General features: G+C 41.0%; 1 protein-coding gene across 4 annotated transcripts in view; it reads left to right on the forward strand.

Annotated features, from left to right (window-relative positions):
* GNB1L (G protein subunit beta 1 like) overlaps positions 1–15,040 on the forward strand; it is a 54,672-nt gene that overhangs the window by 25,333 nt on the left and 14,299 nt on the right. For all 4 annotated transcript variants that reach the window (XM_024195935.2, XM_024195936.1, XM_024195937.1 and 1 more), the window contains exons 3-5: positions 5,145–5,282; positions 5,563–5,688; positions 8,562–8,724. In XM_024195935.2, coding sequence (XP_024051703.1) covers positions 5,167–5,282; positions 5,563–5,688; positions 8,562–8,724 — 405 coding nt within the window. In that variant the 5' untranslated portion in view covers positions 5,145–5,166. The remainder of the gene's footprint in view (positions 1–5,144; positions 5,283–5,562; positions 5,689–8,561; positions 8,725–15,040) is intronic.

Raw genomic sequence — 15,040 nt, forward strand, 5'->3', positions numbered from 1 at the left:
GTGGGCTGAAAATTTACCACAAAAGGCTGGCGGGCATATGTGTGTTACAAATACTTAACCTGCTTTTAGAGTACATTTTCTTAGTATGCAGTAAACTTCAAATACTCATCTTTGAGTTCAAATAATCTGAAATAAGCAGTTCAGTTGCTTTCTGCAGATGTATCTGGAAGCTGCCAGACCATCTGTATTTTAGTTATGTTTGGATAAAATGGGTACTTGTAATCCTGGACTTTGATCCTTTGCCTGCTAGAAATGCCACATGTCCATACAGCATTTGCCCCAACTACTGTTGTCTGAGGTATGTGCAAGTTCCACTGTGTTTTGGCATTTCAAGCAGAGTCGATTTAGAGGAAGACCAATCAGGTGGCTGATGGGTCTCTGTTGATCCAGCCTGGCTGCTCAAATGGATCATACAGCCAACCAGTAAGGTGGTAGCCAACTGAGTTGGGGGAGGCCCACAATCTTTAAATGCAGCCATGCAGTATGGGTACTGCTGGGGGCAGAAGGGGAGACTGCCCCCCCATGAGAGCTCAACTGTCTGTTATGATTTATAGGCAGAAAGCCTGGACAAGATTGGCCTTATGGGCCCTTTAGAAAGCTCTTACTGTAAGGGCTACCTACCATATTTTAAAATTGAAAATGGAGTTGGAGGTAATATAAATTGATTATGTGCCTTATACTATTAACTTAATAAAATTGCCCTTTCCACCAGTTTTCTCTGAAATTACATACTGTATATTCTTATTGACTGCAGATGCTATATAGTCATATCTAGTTAGTTAGCTACAAGATGTGGGAAACATGTCTTAAAAATCATCATGAAAGGAGCAAAGTTACCCTTTGACCCAAGTGGAAAAGACAGAAGTGCAATCTGGAGAGGAGCTTTCCTACATGAGAACAGGGAAGAAAAAAGGTTATTCATATTTTTACTGACTAATTCTTTAATCTTACTCTTCTTTGGGAGGCTGGCACCTGGTAGGCTTGGAATTTCCAGAAATAAAAGGGATTTCATATATTTGATGATGAGCACACCTGGATGTGTCGAATAATTTGCAGTCATAATTATATCTGCACACCTGCTAGTTAGAGTCCCGAGTCAGTTTGCCAGACGTGCCGAGAGAGATTTATCTCTGGCATACCTGAAAAATCTCTCTTTAGCACCAACGTTTTGCTACTTTGTAAACGACTATAGAATAGGAAGCCTTTTTTAGTCTTTGCTCAAGCTGTTTGTATCTCAGATTTAATTGTGGGGTTGTGGGGGAAGGGGGTGCTTGGGTGATAGTTTACTAGCAATTTGTTTTTGCTTCGATGTGTGATGGAAATACAAATGACAGGAGTGGGAACAGGAGAGTTGTTGAATTCAGCTGGAATTTTTCCTGTGGGAATCTGTTAATGTTTTTAATTCTCTGTGAGATTTTTCCAAGGTAATCTTTCTGACATTTACATTTTTAAATGACTATTATTAATTGAAAGATCTACTTTTTTCTATTTTTTTTTGTGTATCAAATGCTGAAGTAGTGCATTTCTCACTGCATAGAAACTCAAATAACTTAAGGAAAGTTCCCTTAATTACATGCTAAACAAAGTGGAGTTTTATAGGTGTTGTTATTGGTAATTTGGTCTCTAAAATTATGTAACTTTACATTTTTGAAGAAGATTAAACATTTCCCAATTTTAGTAGAAACAAGTTTTGCATGGCAAAGCCCTTTACAATGTGTGATGTACACAGTCATTTGCTAACTGGAATATAGATCTGGACACCTGGATTTTCCAATCAGCATGCAATTGGTGATGGATCAAGAGTAATCAACATAATATATCTGGGGTTTGTATTGTGCCCTGTCAAAATAACTTCTGGAGCAAAGTTTGGACCCTGAAGGAGGAGAGTGTTACCGGCACAGGAAAAGCTAGAAAAAAGAAAAAAAAAAAAAGAATAGGATTGCTGTCTATTTAAAATAACAAGACCAAAGTACAGCAAGGAGGTGTTGCATCTCTCAAGGCTGGTGTCCTTTTACAAACAAATAATGTCATAAGCAAAACTTAATTCATGTCCTCCAATGTCCTGTCTTGGAAGCCAGTGCTCACAACATCTGGGTCAAGCACATAGTCTAGGACAGAAAACTTTTTTGAAAGCATTTATTATAAATTCCTTCCGTGGGTCTCACTTTGCTGCTTAGAGCCCTGGGGCCTGGTTGTGGTCTCACACCAATGTTAGTCACTTTTGAAAATGGGACTTAGGCTCCTAAATCATTTAGGGACTTTTGAAAATTTTGAAGATAGGCACTTAGGTGCTTTTGAAAAATCTCACTAGGCGGCTATCGGCATCTTCAGGCACTTAAATACCTTTGAAAATCTCCTTAAGTGACTTGCCAAAGTTCACAGAGGGAATTAGCAACAGAGGTGGGATTAGAATTTAGGAGTTCCTGTTCCCGGACTGTTGCTCAAACTGCTATGTCACAACTAGTGCAGAGAGCAGTAGAAAACTTAAAATTGTTATGCTGTCACTTCTCATCAGAAGACACCACTGTCTTTCTTGCTGTGCAGTCTCTGATGGTTTAGCAGTAGCAATTAATAATAGAAAATACCTCATTCTGTAGCAAAACACAACATGGGGCTATTGCTAAAAGCCATATACTATTAAATCCAGGTTCCCAGATTGATATATATAATAGCAAAATCCCATTTCCAAAGATTGATAACTTACTTTGAATCCGTAAGTGAATAAAGTATGTTTACTATTATTTTTTTTCTATATTCAAGTCTGAGGATTTTTTTACAGTATTGTCCTTGTAAAGACATGCATTAGGAGCGTCTGTTTCATGCCAGCTAAAACCCTCCTCACATCCAGGCACACACAGTCTGTCAGCAAAACTTTTGTGTTGGTAATTAGAAAAATGCTATTAAATCCTGCCTCGTAATCCCTGATAGCCTCTGGGCTGACTCATTTCCATTTTGTCTCCCTCCCTCTCTTGGAACTATACTTTGGAATCATTCCTTCATAAAAAGGGACACCTCCCTATAACATGCTCTGTGTTAGCTACATTAAATGTTCAGAGGGTTCCAAAGACAAATTGTCACTTTGAAGGTGATTAGAATGGTTTTGGATACAGTTATGGAGCTCCGATCAAGTGACCTTCAGTGACAAAGTGCTTATTGTAACGGACAGCCTCATAATAAGGATGAAGTACGTTACAGATAGGCACTGAAGGCTTGAATCTCACCATGGGGAACAACCTTGTACAAGCGTGTAATCATCTGAAAATTTATTCCAGGCTTGTCATGAGTCTGGATCATCAGACAGCATCATAAAACGGATGAATCAGTGCATTAAAACATGGAAGTTATACGCTGAGCTCATTATTTTTGTAGCTTACTAAACAGTACTGTTGAGGAAGAGAGAGATGTTAGATTGTAAATGCCTGTTTCATGACTAGACCTAAAATATTTGTTTAATTAGGAATTACAGATACCGTGGCGATCACTGTTATATAAATAACAAAGATAAAATTAAATCTCTCTCATCTCAACTGAGGTGCAGTAATCAATGGATCCGTTTAATAAAGGAAGAGTCAAAGTCTGACAGGGATGCATCATGAGTGTCTACTTAAAAACTGGAATGTTTTACTTGTCCATGTAATGCTTAGTTTTACTTCTGTGTTAGGATTCTCTGTGACTCCTCTTCTGTGACCCAGCTGGGAGAAAGAAGCCAGTTGACCTTCACTTATTTAACTTAGAAAATGATTCTTTGGGCTAGTGGAACCCATGAGTAAACTGCTTTTTGAAAGAGGTGTGATGATTGACATCCATCATGACTGCCCCTCCCCCTTTACTTTTCAATCTACTCATTTCTTAATTTGAACACAGGCAATAAAGTAAGAGATAGAAATGTCAGATATATGGGGCGTGGCCACTCATTTCACCCAGAAAGGACTATTGGTAAAAACCTGCTTATAATGCTCACTACTCTGTCATTTTCCAAATAAATTTAAAGTGAATTTAGAGCTCATAAAGGCTGCTAAATTAATAGCTATGCCTCAGCATTGTTCTGGAGGATCCTCTCTAGCAAGTTGAAGTATTATTCAGTCTTCATTGCCATCCAGTCTTTATCGTCTTTGCAAAAATTGTCTACATAGGTGTTCAATTTGATGGGCATTTTTGTGCTGTGAACATGTTTTGCTAAGGCCTGGATCCATCCAAGCACTTAAGAATGTGCCTAACGGGGTCATATGAGTAGCTCTTTTGAATTCAACAGGATTACTCAAGTACTTAAAGTTTTATGCACATGCTTAAGAGCGCTGTTGAATCTCAGCCTGTGATCAACCACTTGGTTTACATAGTCCCCCAGCCCAGTCATCAAATTATAATTTTTGATTACTACTGATGCTGGGCCATATTTGAACCAGAGCCTACAGGCGAAAAGATCTATATCCATTTCCTGATCCTGGGAAGAATGCAACCCCCTCTGAATGCAATATTTAACATAGTGTGGTCATAACGTTAAAAAAATGCTGCTTTGGTTTTTATTTTTATTTTTTATATAACCATACCTGGAACCAAATGTTGGAGCACTTGGGAGTAATGAAACTCTGGTGTAAAAATGATTATCGCTTTAATCTTACCTGAAATCTTTTTCATAGGATAGATATTCCATTGCCAGAGAGCACAGTGAAAGGATTATTTTGGAAGGAAGGGGAAAGAATTTGCCAAGGGCCTCACTGGAATGATAAATGTGCTTGCTCCACCAAATTTGTGTGTCCAATTCCTTGCATTTTGTAGCTGTCACTTGTCAGTCCAGTTTGCAGCATGGAGAATAGCTGAACACATTTGTATATTCAAATATATGATGGGTGCATATTCATGTAGCAAGCTCAGCACTTCTCATAGTTTAGCATGGATGGATAGCAATGAGAAACAGCTTTGATAGATGCTTGATTCCCTAAGTGTAAGAGGGAACATTTTAGTTTGGATTATATGGCGAATAACCTCAACATAATGCTAGCTATAAGGGGAAAGTATAGACTCTTAAGCGAAGCAAATGTTTGATGCAGAGCACAGTTGCAGTTCTGTTATTCATAATATGTGCTTCTTAACACTGTGTGATTAAGAAAATCTTGTGCTTTTCTTTGATTTCTCTTCTTGGAAAGGTGTCTCTAGCTTATTGCTGGTATGGCTCTTCCACCTCCAGACCCACAGTTTGTTCTACGGGGTACTAGTGCTGAAGTCCATACTCTACATTTTTATTGTGGAGGCCAAGAACCCGATTACCCCATTCTCTTCTCTGGGTGAGTAGAAGCCTTTAAGTAAATTTCCCACCAGAAGCTGTTACAGAGATGAGCATCCTTCAAACCTTTTTTTTTTTTTTTTTTTAAAGAGTACATATACTTTAAGTAAATTATAGCTGGGAAAAACAACAAAATGTATTCCCAGTAAGTGGTTGGTGCATTGAATGAAGCCTATGTACATACATAACACTTCAGAGTCCGAGAAGGAGGAAGAACAGCAACATTTCTTATCAAATTTTACATGATTGTCACAGAAAATGCCATCCGTTCCCTCTATCAGGTCTTCCAATGGGCTGATCCATGTCTGGAACCTGAAGACACGCAGGGTCGATACAATTCTAGATGGCCATGGAGGAAAATCTGTGTACTGGGTGGAAGCAATCTATGGCAGAGACAGGCTCCTCAGGTGAGTGGAGTAGTCAAAAGGGACAAGAAATTGTGGTGCTTGTATTAATCTTGTTGCTGTAACATACTTGATAAGAAGGCGTCACTTATTTCTGAAGTCATTGTAAGTCTTGTCTCTGAACATACAAAACAAAGTGAGAGACAATTTACAATAAAGGACCAAACTTAAAAGCCACAAAATAAAAATTGAGAATGCCTAAAATAATGTTTTCAATTGCTTCAGAGTAAATACTACTTCCTGTGACTACAGCATCACAATTCCGTATTTCTGGTATCCTTTAGTACATTAATGGAAGTGAGGTAACCTGAAGTCTTTGTGTGAAGAAGGTAAATTTGGGTGTAAACTGACAAATGTTCCACAATAGTTTTCAAAAAGGAAAAATACTGAATAAGGCCATGTCTACACGAGCGAGCTGTGCCGCTGTAAGAGTGCTCATGTAGCCACTCTGTGCTTATGGGAGAGAGCTCTCCTGTTGACATAATTAAATCACCTCCAACAAGCAGCGGTAGCTATGTCAGCGGGAGAGCATCTCCTGCCGACCCCAGCGCTTCTGTCAGTGAAACTTATATCACTCAGAGGAGTGTTTTTTTCACACCCGTCAGTGACATAAGTTATACCAACAAAGAGCTAGTGTAGAGATAGCCAAGTTACAAGCTAGGAAACTATAAAGACAAAGGCGATAAGTGAGTTCAAGAGATAGGAAAAGTAAAGGATTGAAGGATGTGCGGGAAGAGCAGGAATGGCGGATTAATATCCACCAAAATTGAACAAGAATGCTGGGTTACATATTCACACTCCGTTGCAAAATATGTTCCGTTCTCCTGCAAGGAGGGATGTTTGAGAGGTTACTGTGTTCCTTGGAATACACGGGTGATCCACCTTCTTTGCAGCAGATGCCAGAGCGTCTGTGTGATTTTGAGGAGTTCTGACATGTTTATCAGGAAAAGACATCTCTTGTAAAGTACTGTAGAGCTCATTAGCATTTATATTTGTTGTCTGCTTAAATTCAGTTAACACCCTGAAGAAATTTGGTATTGAACTAAAATTATTTATCTAATTATCCAGTTTTCCCCCTCATCTATTCTCTGCTGTGTATTTATAACATTATGATGCTTTAAGTATCTAATATAATTCCAGGGCTTTTGTTACCTGTATTTTTCCTTATCTTTCTGCATCTAAAATTTAACCAGAACAAACCATTTTCTCCATCTCCTGATAGATTCTTAAAATGTAAAGTCCCATGATCTACAGTACTAGTCAATACAATTCCTGTTTTATGAACTAACTGGGATTGAGGAGTTCATAAAATCAAAGTTCATAAAATTGAACATTTAATAATTATAGTAGGTACAGTGCATAACTTAATTTATTAATTGTTCAGTGATAATGTACATTAACAAATTTATATAGTGTGTCTGATTTTTCTTTTATTGAGAGAATAGCATCTCTTCTTTGCTGCCAAATCTGTCCTTTCAAATCTGTACAGTCACTTAAACATTGGCTGAAGGACTGAAGTCACATTTTGTGGCAGGAAGATGACATCAGCGGCAGAAAAATGGTTCATATGAGTGATGTTCATAAAATCAGGGAGTTACTGTACATGGCGCTGTTTTGCTTAATGCATCTGTAAAGTGAGAAAATTGTTAGTAAGAATTATTGTTAGTAAGAAATACTTGAATTTGTATAATTTAATGTATGGAAGAGAGACGTGGGGGAGCTTCTTATCTCAGATAACTTGAGGGCAGATACTGTAACTACTTGGATACTTATAGAGTATATTTAATGAATTCATTGTTTCAGGCTTGCCAATATTTGTTGTCAACACCTGCAATTGCTTGTAACATGACCATGAAATAAACTAAGTGGTTGCTCTTACTTATTGACTATGTATGTTCCATCTTTAAAAACGATGTGAAGATTTGATTTGTGGGAAACTGAGGTGTTCAGGATATTAATAATGGAATATGGAGCTTCATTTTCAAACTACTCCACATCAATAGAGAGTGATAGTTATTTCCATCTGATAGTGGTTTGGTGACCTGTGTTAGATGAGAATGGTCTCAGTCCACTTCCTAGGGTTAAATCCATTCTGTCTGCATAAAGCTTTGAATATTCATGGTTTATACCTCTGGAGTGCAGAAGGTAGGGGAGGTGAAATGCATCCCCTCTATCCCGGGCCAAGATACTGTGCTGTTTTAGCTTTTGGACTGGAATAACAACCACACCTTCTGTGCACCACTAGTGTAGTGTAATAGGGCAACTGGCTTCACATAACTATGGAACTATTAATTCCCTCCCCTCCATTGTGGCTTTCTATGTCTGAGTATGTGAGACCAGCACAGAGCCCCTGTCTGTAGTACCTAGAAGGTGTGACTTCTGTGCATCCTTTCCATCAGCAGATCCTTGATTTTGGTTTTGGCCCACCACACCGTGGAAAATTTCAACCTTATGGCTCCAATTTGTTAACCCTTGTTACTCATCATTTTACTGGTTTGTTTCTCTCCCATTAACTCTCCATGGATATACAATATTCCTAGAATCTTTTGACATAGTTTTTACCTCTTTGCATGTATTATCTTTGTCTAGTTTGCCTTATCTAGTAAATGGTGGGGTTTTGTTTTGTCTTGTTTTGCCCTTCTTTTACATGGTCCGTATAGTCGTTACTATTTGCTTAGTTCGTTTGATGACACATGTAAGAAGTTTTTATTTCATTTCTGGGAGAAACTGTGTTATATGAGCTTTTTTTTATGTTTGTGATTCTGACCTTCATAATTATGTTTGAATTATTATAACTTATATATTGTTATTATTGCAAAAACACTCATTTGTAAATGATCATATACAACGTATATATATTTTTTTTATTGTAAAAGCCAGGGTCGTAACCAAAAGATCTGCCTCTGGGATTTGGCAGAAGGAAGGAACACAGTGACAGATTCTGTTTTCACTGAGAACGTGGGATTCTGCAAATGTTCACTGCTGAAGGTGGCACAGGGACATTGGCTAATGGCCATGCCAGGAAAAGACCTAGATGAGGTAGGAAATCTGTTCCCTTCTGTTGCTTGGAGGGGGAAAACATTTAGCATGCTTTGTTCCTTAAATTATCTGACATGGATGAGGTTTCCCCTTTTCAGACTAATCTGTTAGAGAAGAGACACAAGGAGCCCTTTGTGGCTACTAATTGGACCTGCCAGGGATATGATTGAACCATAAATCATGCTCTAATAACAAAGCTTCTATCCTGGTTTTATCTGACATTTAAATATTTGCAGCTGATGATCCTATATATGCAGGAGTTTTGAAAACTTTTTGTTAATACAGCTATCTGAGTAAGGGGGAATTAGTGATCTGCTGGCTAACTTTAATGTTCAAATAGTTCATCATATTGAGATACTGTTCTTTCATCTGAAATTAAAGTAGTATTATAGTGGGAGATTTGGATGGCTGAGGCGATTGGAATTGTGATAAATAGTCTTTCCACCCCTATGTTAATGGTTTTACTAAGCCCAAGTTGGAAATAGTTGAAAGTTATCACTAGCTGATGGATGTTTAGTGAAGTCTGTGTGCCATGATTTGACGGTCTCAATCCAGTTCCTACTGGACACACATCCATGTCTCAAACCAGTTACCACAACTGCCATTATTTGACAGGTTTCTTAGTAGTGTCAGTAGGGAGGCCAAGTTCTGAATGGACATGGACGTTGAACCCCTCCTCTATAGAGGGGATCCCTTCAAAACAGGGTTGAGGGGACATTGTGCAGTAGTTTGCACTGCCACTGCCCCGGTGTACTTGTTCTGGACTTTTGTACTCTGATCTCTAGTGAGCACTAAATTAGCCAAAACCTTTTTTAAAAGTAACCTTAAGTTGGGTGATACAACTTTTGTGTTGTATAGTGTCTATTTTATAAATGTTATATTGTAGAAATCTTTTATTCGTTTTTATTTTGTTTGGCATGCAAAAGTCAGATATCTATATCTCTATTTTTGAGGGTAGTAAACAGATAAATATTAAAATACATCCTCATCCAGACATATGACAATAGAATACAAAAAAAATGAAATACAGAGAAAATGGCATATAACTTCATATATAGATAATAACAAAAAGTGTTGCTAAACATCACAAATAGGCATCAAAGGACAATTGATTTTCTGGGTTTCAAGGCACATATATATGAGGTAAAAATAATAAATGGTGCCCAGATAGCAAGAAAATATGGATTTTTTTTTTATTCTTTTAAAGTAATGCACATATTTTAGTGCTTTGCTGGATTAAGGGCAGAATGCTCAGCACCTTGCAGGGGCAAGCCCTAAGCCTGTAAGCAAGGCTATTGTAAGGTTGTCCCATATTTGTTCAATAAGAGCAAAGTACTACAGAGCAAAAACTTCATCTTAAATCTGAAAGGAACATAGTCTGCTGTTTGGTATTGGAGGGCCGTTGGTCCTTATATACATATATTTTCTCTCTGTCTCTCAATGAAGAATGAAAAAATCAACTAATCCACAAGAGGAAAGCTTTTTACCCCCTTTCTTACAATTCATCTTTGTCTTATTTGCATTTGGGTGCATGGGCCCTGCAAACTGATAACGATTCGCTGTCCTCCAACGTAAAAAAGTTCCACTCTGTGTGTATGAGCCTTTACATTAGACCTGTTAAATTCACAGAAGTTCCTATAATGTATAGTACCTCCAAATAGGCAGGACTGTGTGAGACAGAGTGAGAACTTTTGTGGCTTATGATTAAAATGAGACTTAATAAGTGTTTATGGTTGGCTGATGCCCAAAAAAGAGTAATTTTGTCTTAAAACAGGTTCAGTCCATAAATAATAAGATCTGAACAGGCATTTATTTGTTCATGATTGCATTTAAATCACAAATCATGAGTTACATGCACTTCTCTTGCCAATTTGCCAGAAACATGTTAAAAGCTTTATTAATGTGAAAAAGAAAAAGGGTGTATTTCCTTGTGGCCGTCTTTAGCCACCCAGGAACAGTATTAACCTCAGGCAAAGGCAAATCTTTCTTCTATTAAGCAAAACCAATATAAACACAGAACTTCAAGTTTTAAGTTACAGTTGTAAAAATACATGAAACGGTATTTATTTCTGAAGCTCCATAGCCATTAATGCAGACTCCTTCTCTGGAACAGTCAACCCTGCAAGGGCAGATTGTGCCTGATTGCCTTCTCCAGACAGCTCTTTTAGTCTTCTTGCTGCCCTTTGTCCTTGGCAAGAAGTTTAATTCTCGTCTGAAGCATATTATGGTGGGAATAAATGAAATGTTAAAAAGATGCAGCAATGCACTTAACTCAATGACATCTCTTTCTCTGAACACTGCAATTTCAGTCTCCTGCTTCCTTTGCTCTATGAGTTAAAGCACTTTCAGATCCAGGGACAAAAGATAAGTGCAATTCTTTCTGCTATTTCTTTTCCAGTTATTGCTACATCTAACTCATTGGTTACCAGTGGTGGCAACGGAGTCTCCAGAAAAGAGAATTTTTAGTTCTAGTCCGACTCCAATTAACAAAAGCTCCCAGCTAGCCGAAATTGAATGTGCTCTCTGCAGTTGTCCTGTTCTTGGGGATGGCTCCTCATCACTGCAGTCTGGAAATAGTCTCCTCTTCCATTGTTGATAGGGCTTCGAAAGCTTCCCTATGTTCTTTTTTTAGTACATTCTGGCTTCCCCAATGCTGGAGAGCAGCTGGCTTTTGGCAAACCAGCTGACAGCCTGTAGAATTGAGGAAGATGTCCTGGCAGGCTTTGAAGTAAAGATATGGAAATCAAAGGAGACCACAGCTGCCTCTGGCTTGATTGATGGCTCCCGAAGGAGAGAAAAACTCTCATATGGCCAGTATCTCAGATGGATTTGCCCAACTCACATTGACTAGAGTTGAAGTTGTATGCTTGTATCTGAAAGCAAAATTTGGCCCTAAAATATACCAGAATGACCCAGGCTGGTAACCCTTGGAGATACCAAACATTTACATTCCTTTTTCATTCAGAAGTAGAGATTCCAGGCAAGTGTTTATTTAAATAAAATTAAATGTAACCTCAGTAATTAAACATGCGTTTGTGCTAGGGGGGAAATATGAATAATGTTTCTGACAATAAATATTTGTTAGGTAGGAATTCAACTACCTCAATGCAAATTGACATGGACAATTTTGCCCATTTATCATGCCATGGGACATGCACAGAAATGAAAATTCTAAGGGCTTGATCCTCAGCCCCTAATCCAGCTGTTTTGCATGCAGCACAAAGGGGCTGGAAAGCTGCACTAAACAGACAGTCAAGGATTCTCCCTGTTGTAGGAGAATCCTCAGACAATATAGAGCTGGCTATGTTGGCTTTACACCATCCATTTCCTCACTTTCTCTGTATAAGGGGTGTGGACAGAGGCAAGCTATGAGGAGGGCCAGAGCTCATATCCCTTAGCCAGTACATCAGTCCCTATGACAGCCACAGCCAGCATAATTTTGAGCAGCCTAAAGGATTCTGTAGAGTTACTGGGGTTTATTCCAGAGCCTCCTGGACCCAGGATCAGGGGAGATAGAAAGATTACTTTAAAACCATCATCCTCTCCACTGTGCCAATTATGAGTATGGCCCCCTCAGATCTGCTGATGATACACCCCTAAGTGTTAAACCTCTTGGGCTGACTGGAATTATGAAGTGGGATTTAAATAGTTTGAGGTCTAGAACAGTTCTTATAAAGAGTTGATTAATTCTATGCCATTAAAATCCAATCACTTGCAGAGCCTTATTGAGTTAGCTTTCTGTGGTAAATATTATTACTCCTGAGGGCATTCTGCGCCAAAAAATTCAGCACGCACTATTTTAAAATTCTGCAAAATTCTGTAAGTTTTATTTGTCAATAAATAAATGAGGAGGCTCCAGCATGGCAGTGGGGAGCACAGGCCACTGGCTGCACAAAGGTGGGAGATCACCCTGCTCCCCCCCAGGACACGGACTCAACGGTGAGGTTGCACCCAACCCTGACACAGCACCAGGCCTGGGCTTGCCCCAGAAACACCCTGGGGCCCTGCCCCTCTGCGCCAGGTGCACCAGGTGTGGGGCAGGCAGGCTCAATGAAGCAGGATCAATGTGTAGAGGGGCTCAGTGTGGAGGGATCCGGGTGTGGAGTGAGAGGATTCTGTGTGGGACAATCCGGGTGCAGGCAGCTCAGTGGGGGGGTCTAGGTGTGGGAGGATCTGGATGCACAGAGGCTCACTGGGGGCGGTTCTAGGTGCAGGGGAAATGGGACTCTGCAGGGACTTCCAGGTGAAGGTGGTGGGGCTGAGTGTGGGTGATGGGGGAGTGGGGCTTGGTGGGGTGGGGGTCGGGGTGCAGCTAATTGGAGGTCAGTGGCATGGGGGTCTGGATGTGAGGGCTCAGGGTAGTGCACGGGGTGGGGCATCAGGGTGGGGGTTTTAGTGCGGGGGCTCAGTGGGCGGGCAGTCTGGGTGCAGGGGTGGGGGTTCGGAGGCAGGGGGTCTGGTTGCAGGAGGGCTCCAGATGCAGGGGTGAGGTTCAGTGGGTGGGATTCAGGTATGGAGGGCTTAGGGGGTTCTGGATGTACCGGGTGAGGCTTGGCAGGGGTGTCTGGGTAAGGGAGGTCCAGATGCACGGGGGTTGGGTGGATGGGGGAGCAGATCCCCGTACAGTGACCCCTCCTACCACAGCTGAGGAGCGATGGGAGCTTCCTGCAGCTGGGGGAAGTTTTGGGGGGTCGGTCTGACACAGCCCCAGCCACTCCTTGCAGGGGAAGAGGAAGTCCCATCCTCTCCTGCCTCCAGCCCAGCCAGAACTAGCAGCTAATCCCAGCTCAGGGTGGGAGCCACTGGCTCGGGTATTCCCAGCCCCGTGGTGATTTACCTCTGCCGGCTGCTCTGGGTGCCTGAAACGATGCATCTGCGCTGCTAGGGAGTGGTTTGTGACTGCTCTCGCAGCTTCCTGGTCAGAAAGTAATTTTTCCCCGGGGCGGAAGCAAAGAAATCTGTGGGGGGTATGAATTCTGTGCATTCGCAGTGGCACAGAATTCCCCCAGGAGTATAAATATTATGGCACGAGCATTTAACATAAATGTCTCCAAAGGTAACAAGAATTGGAGTTTTGCTTTTTAGTGTTCTATGCGTTTCTTGGGTGTTTGTATTTTTGTTAATTTAGTTTTACCCAAAAAAGTGATTTGGCTGCTTTCAACTTTTGAGATATCCTAGAAGAAGAACAGTACTTCTGTAGATTATCAAATATACTGAAATAGGGTTGTTCGTTTTCTTCTGCTTAAATTCGCAGCTGTTTAAGGCTTTGCTGTGTATGTTATAAACTTAGAAATATTGATTGTAAAACAGATTGAAAAGAGTGCTTGGATAAGGCTTTCTTGAAATAGCCCTTTAAATGCAGATTTATACCTTTTTATTTTTAATAATTAAAGGTGTATTCAAATGTTAAATGCATTGTGTTATTTACCCAAACAATACAAATAACAATAGTGTGTGAGAATCAAATAGCCCCGAATCCTGTCTCCAGACTGAGCAGCTGTGTTGAGGGAAGAAAACTTCCTCTTGTCCCAAGACTCAGAGCAGCAGCATCCTCTACACTATTGTCTTCCCTTCCAGCCTCTGGGCTCCAGTCACCTCTACAGCACTTGTGCCCCTCTACACAAGGGGAATGACTGGTGATTCTATGTAGTGGTAGTTCTCCTTCGAGTGCTTGCTCATGTCCATTCCATATTAGGTGTGTGCGCTTGCCACGTGCACCGGTGCCGGAAGTTTTTCCCTCAGCAGTATCCATAGGGGACCGGCTCTGTCGCCCTCTGGAGTGGCGCCCACATGGCGTGGTATAAGGGGCGCCGCCAGCTCCCCCCACCCTCAGTTCCTTCTTGCCGCCAGTAACAGCCCCGGTCCCCAGGCTTTGAGCCCTGCGATCTCTGCAAACGGCCTATGCCCGTCAGCGATCCACATACCAGCTGCCTAAGTGCTTAGGCGAAGGGCACATAAGTGACAAGTGCCGTATCTGCAAGTCCTTTAAACCTAGGACGAAGAAGGAGTGTGGTATCCATCGGAAAGTGCTCCTTATGGAGTCGGCATTAACTCTGGCACTGGAGCAGCAGTCCCACTCCACACCGAGCACCACGGCCTCCGTGCACAGTACTCCGCCAGCACCGGTCCCCCTCCATGGCTCCGGTCAAGAATCCGAAAAAGACTGTCAGGGGAAGATCTCCCACCTCCCGCAAGGGAAAGGAGAGGCCTGGGGGCGAGCCACGACCCATGCCAGGCAGCTCAACAACTCCCTCAGGAAGTTGGGCTCCAACTCAGGTCAAACGGTGCAGCCCATCCCACACTTTGCCTGCGACTC

The sequence above is a fragment of the Terrapene carolina genome, unplaced genomic scaffold (assembly GCF_002925995.2).
Source record: "Terrapene carolina triunguis isolate 2854851 unplaced genomic scaffold, T_m_triunguis-2.0 Scaffold234, whole genome shotgun sequence".
In the NCBI taxonomy this organism is placed as follows: domain Eukaryota; kingdom Metazoa; phylum Chordata; order Testudines; family Emydidae; genus Terrapene; species Terrapene triunguis.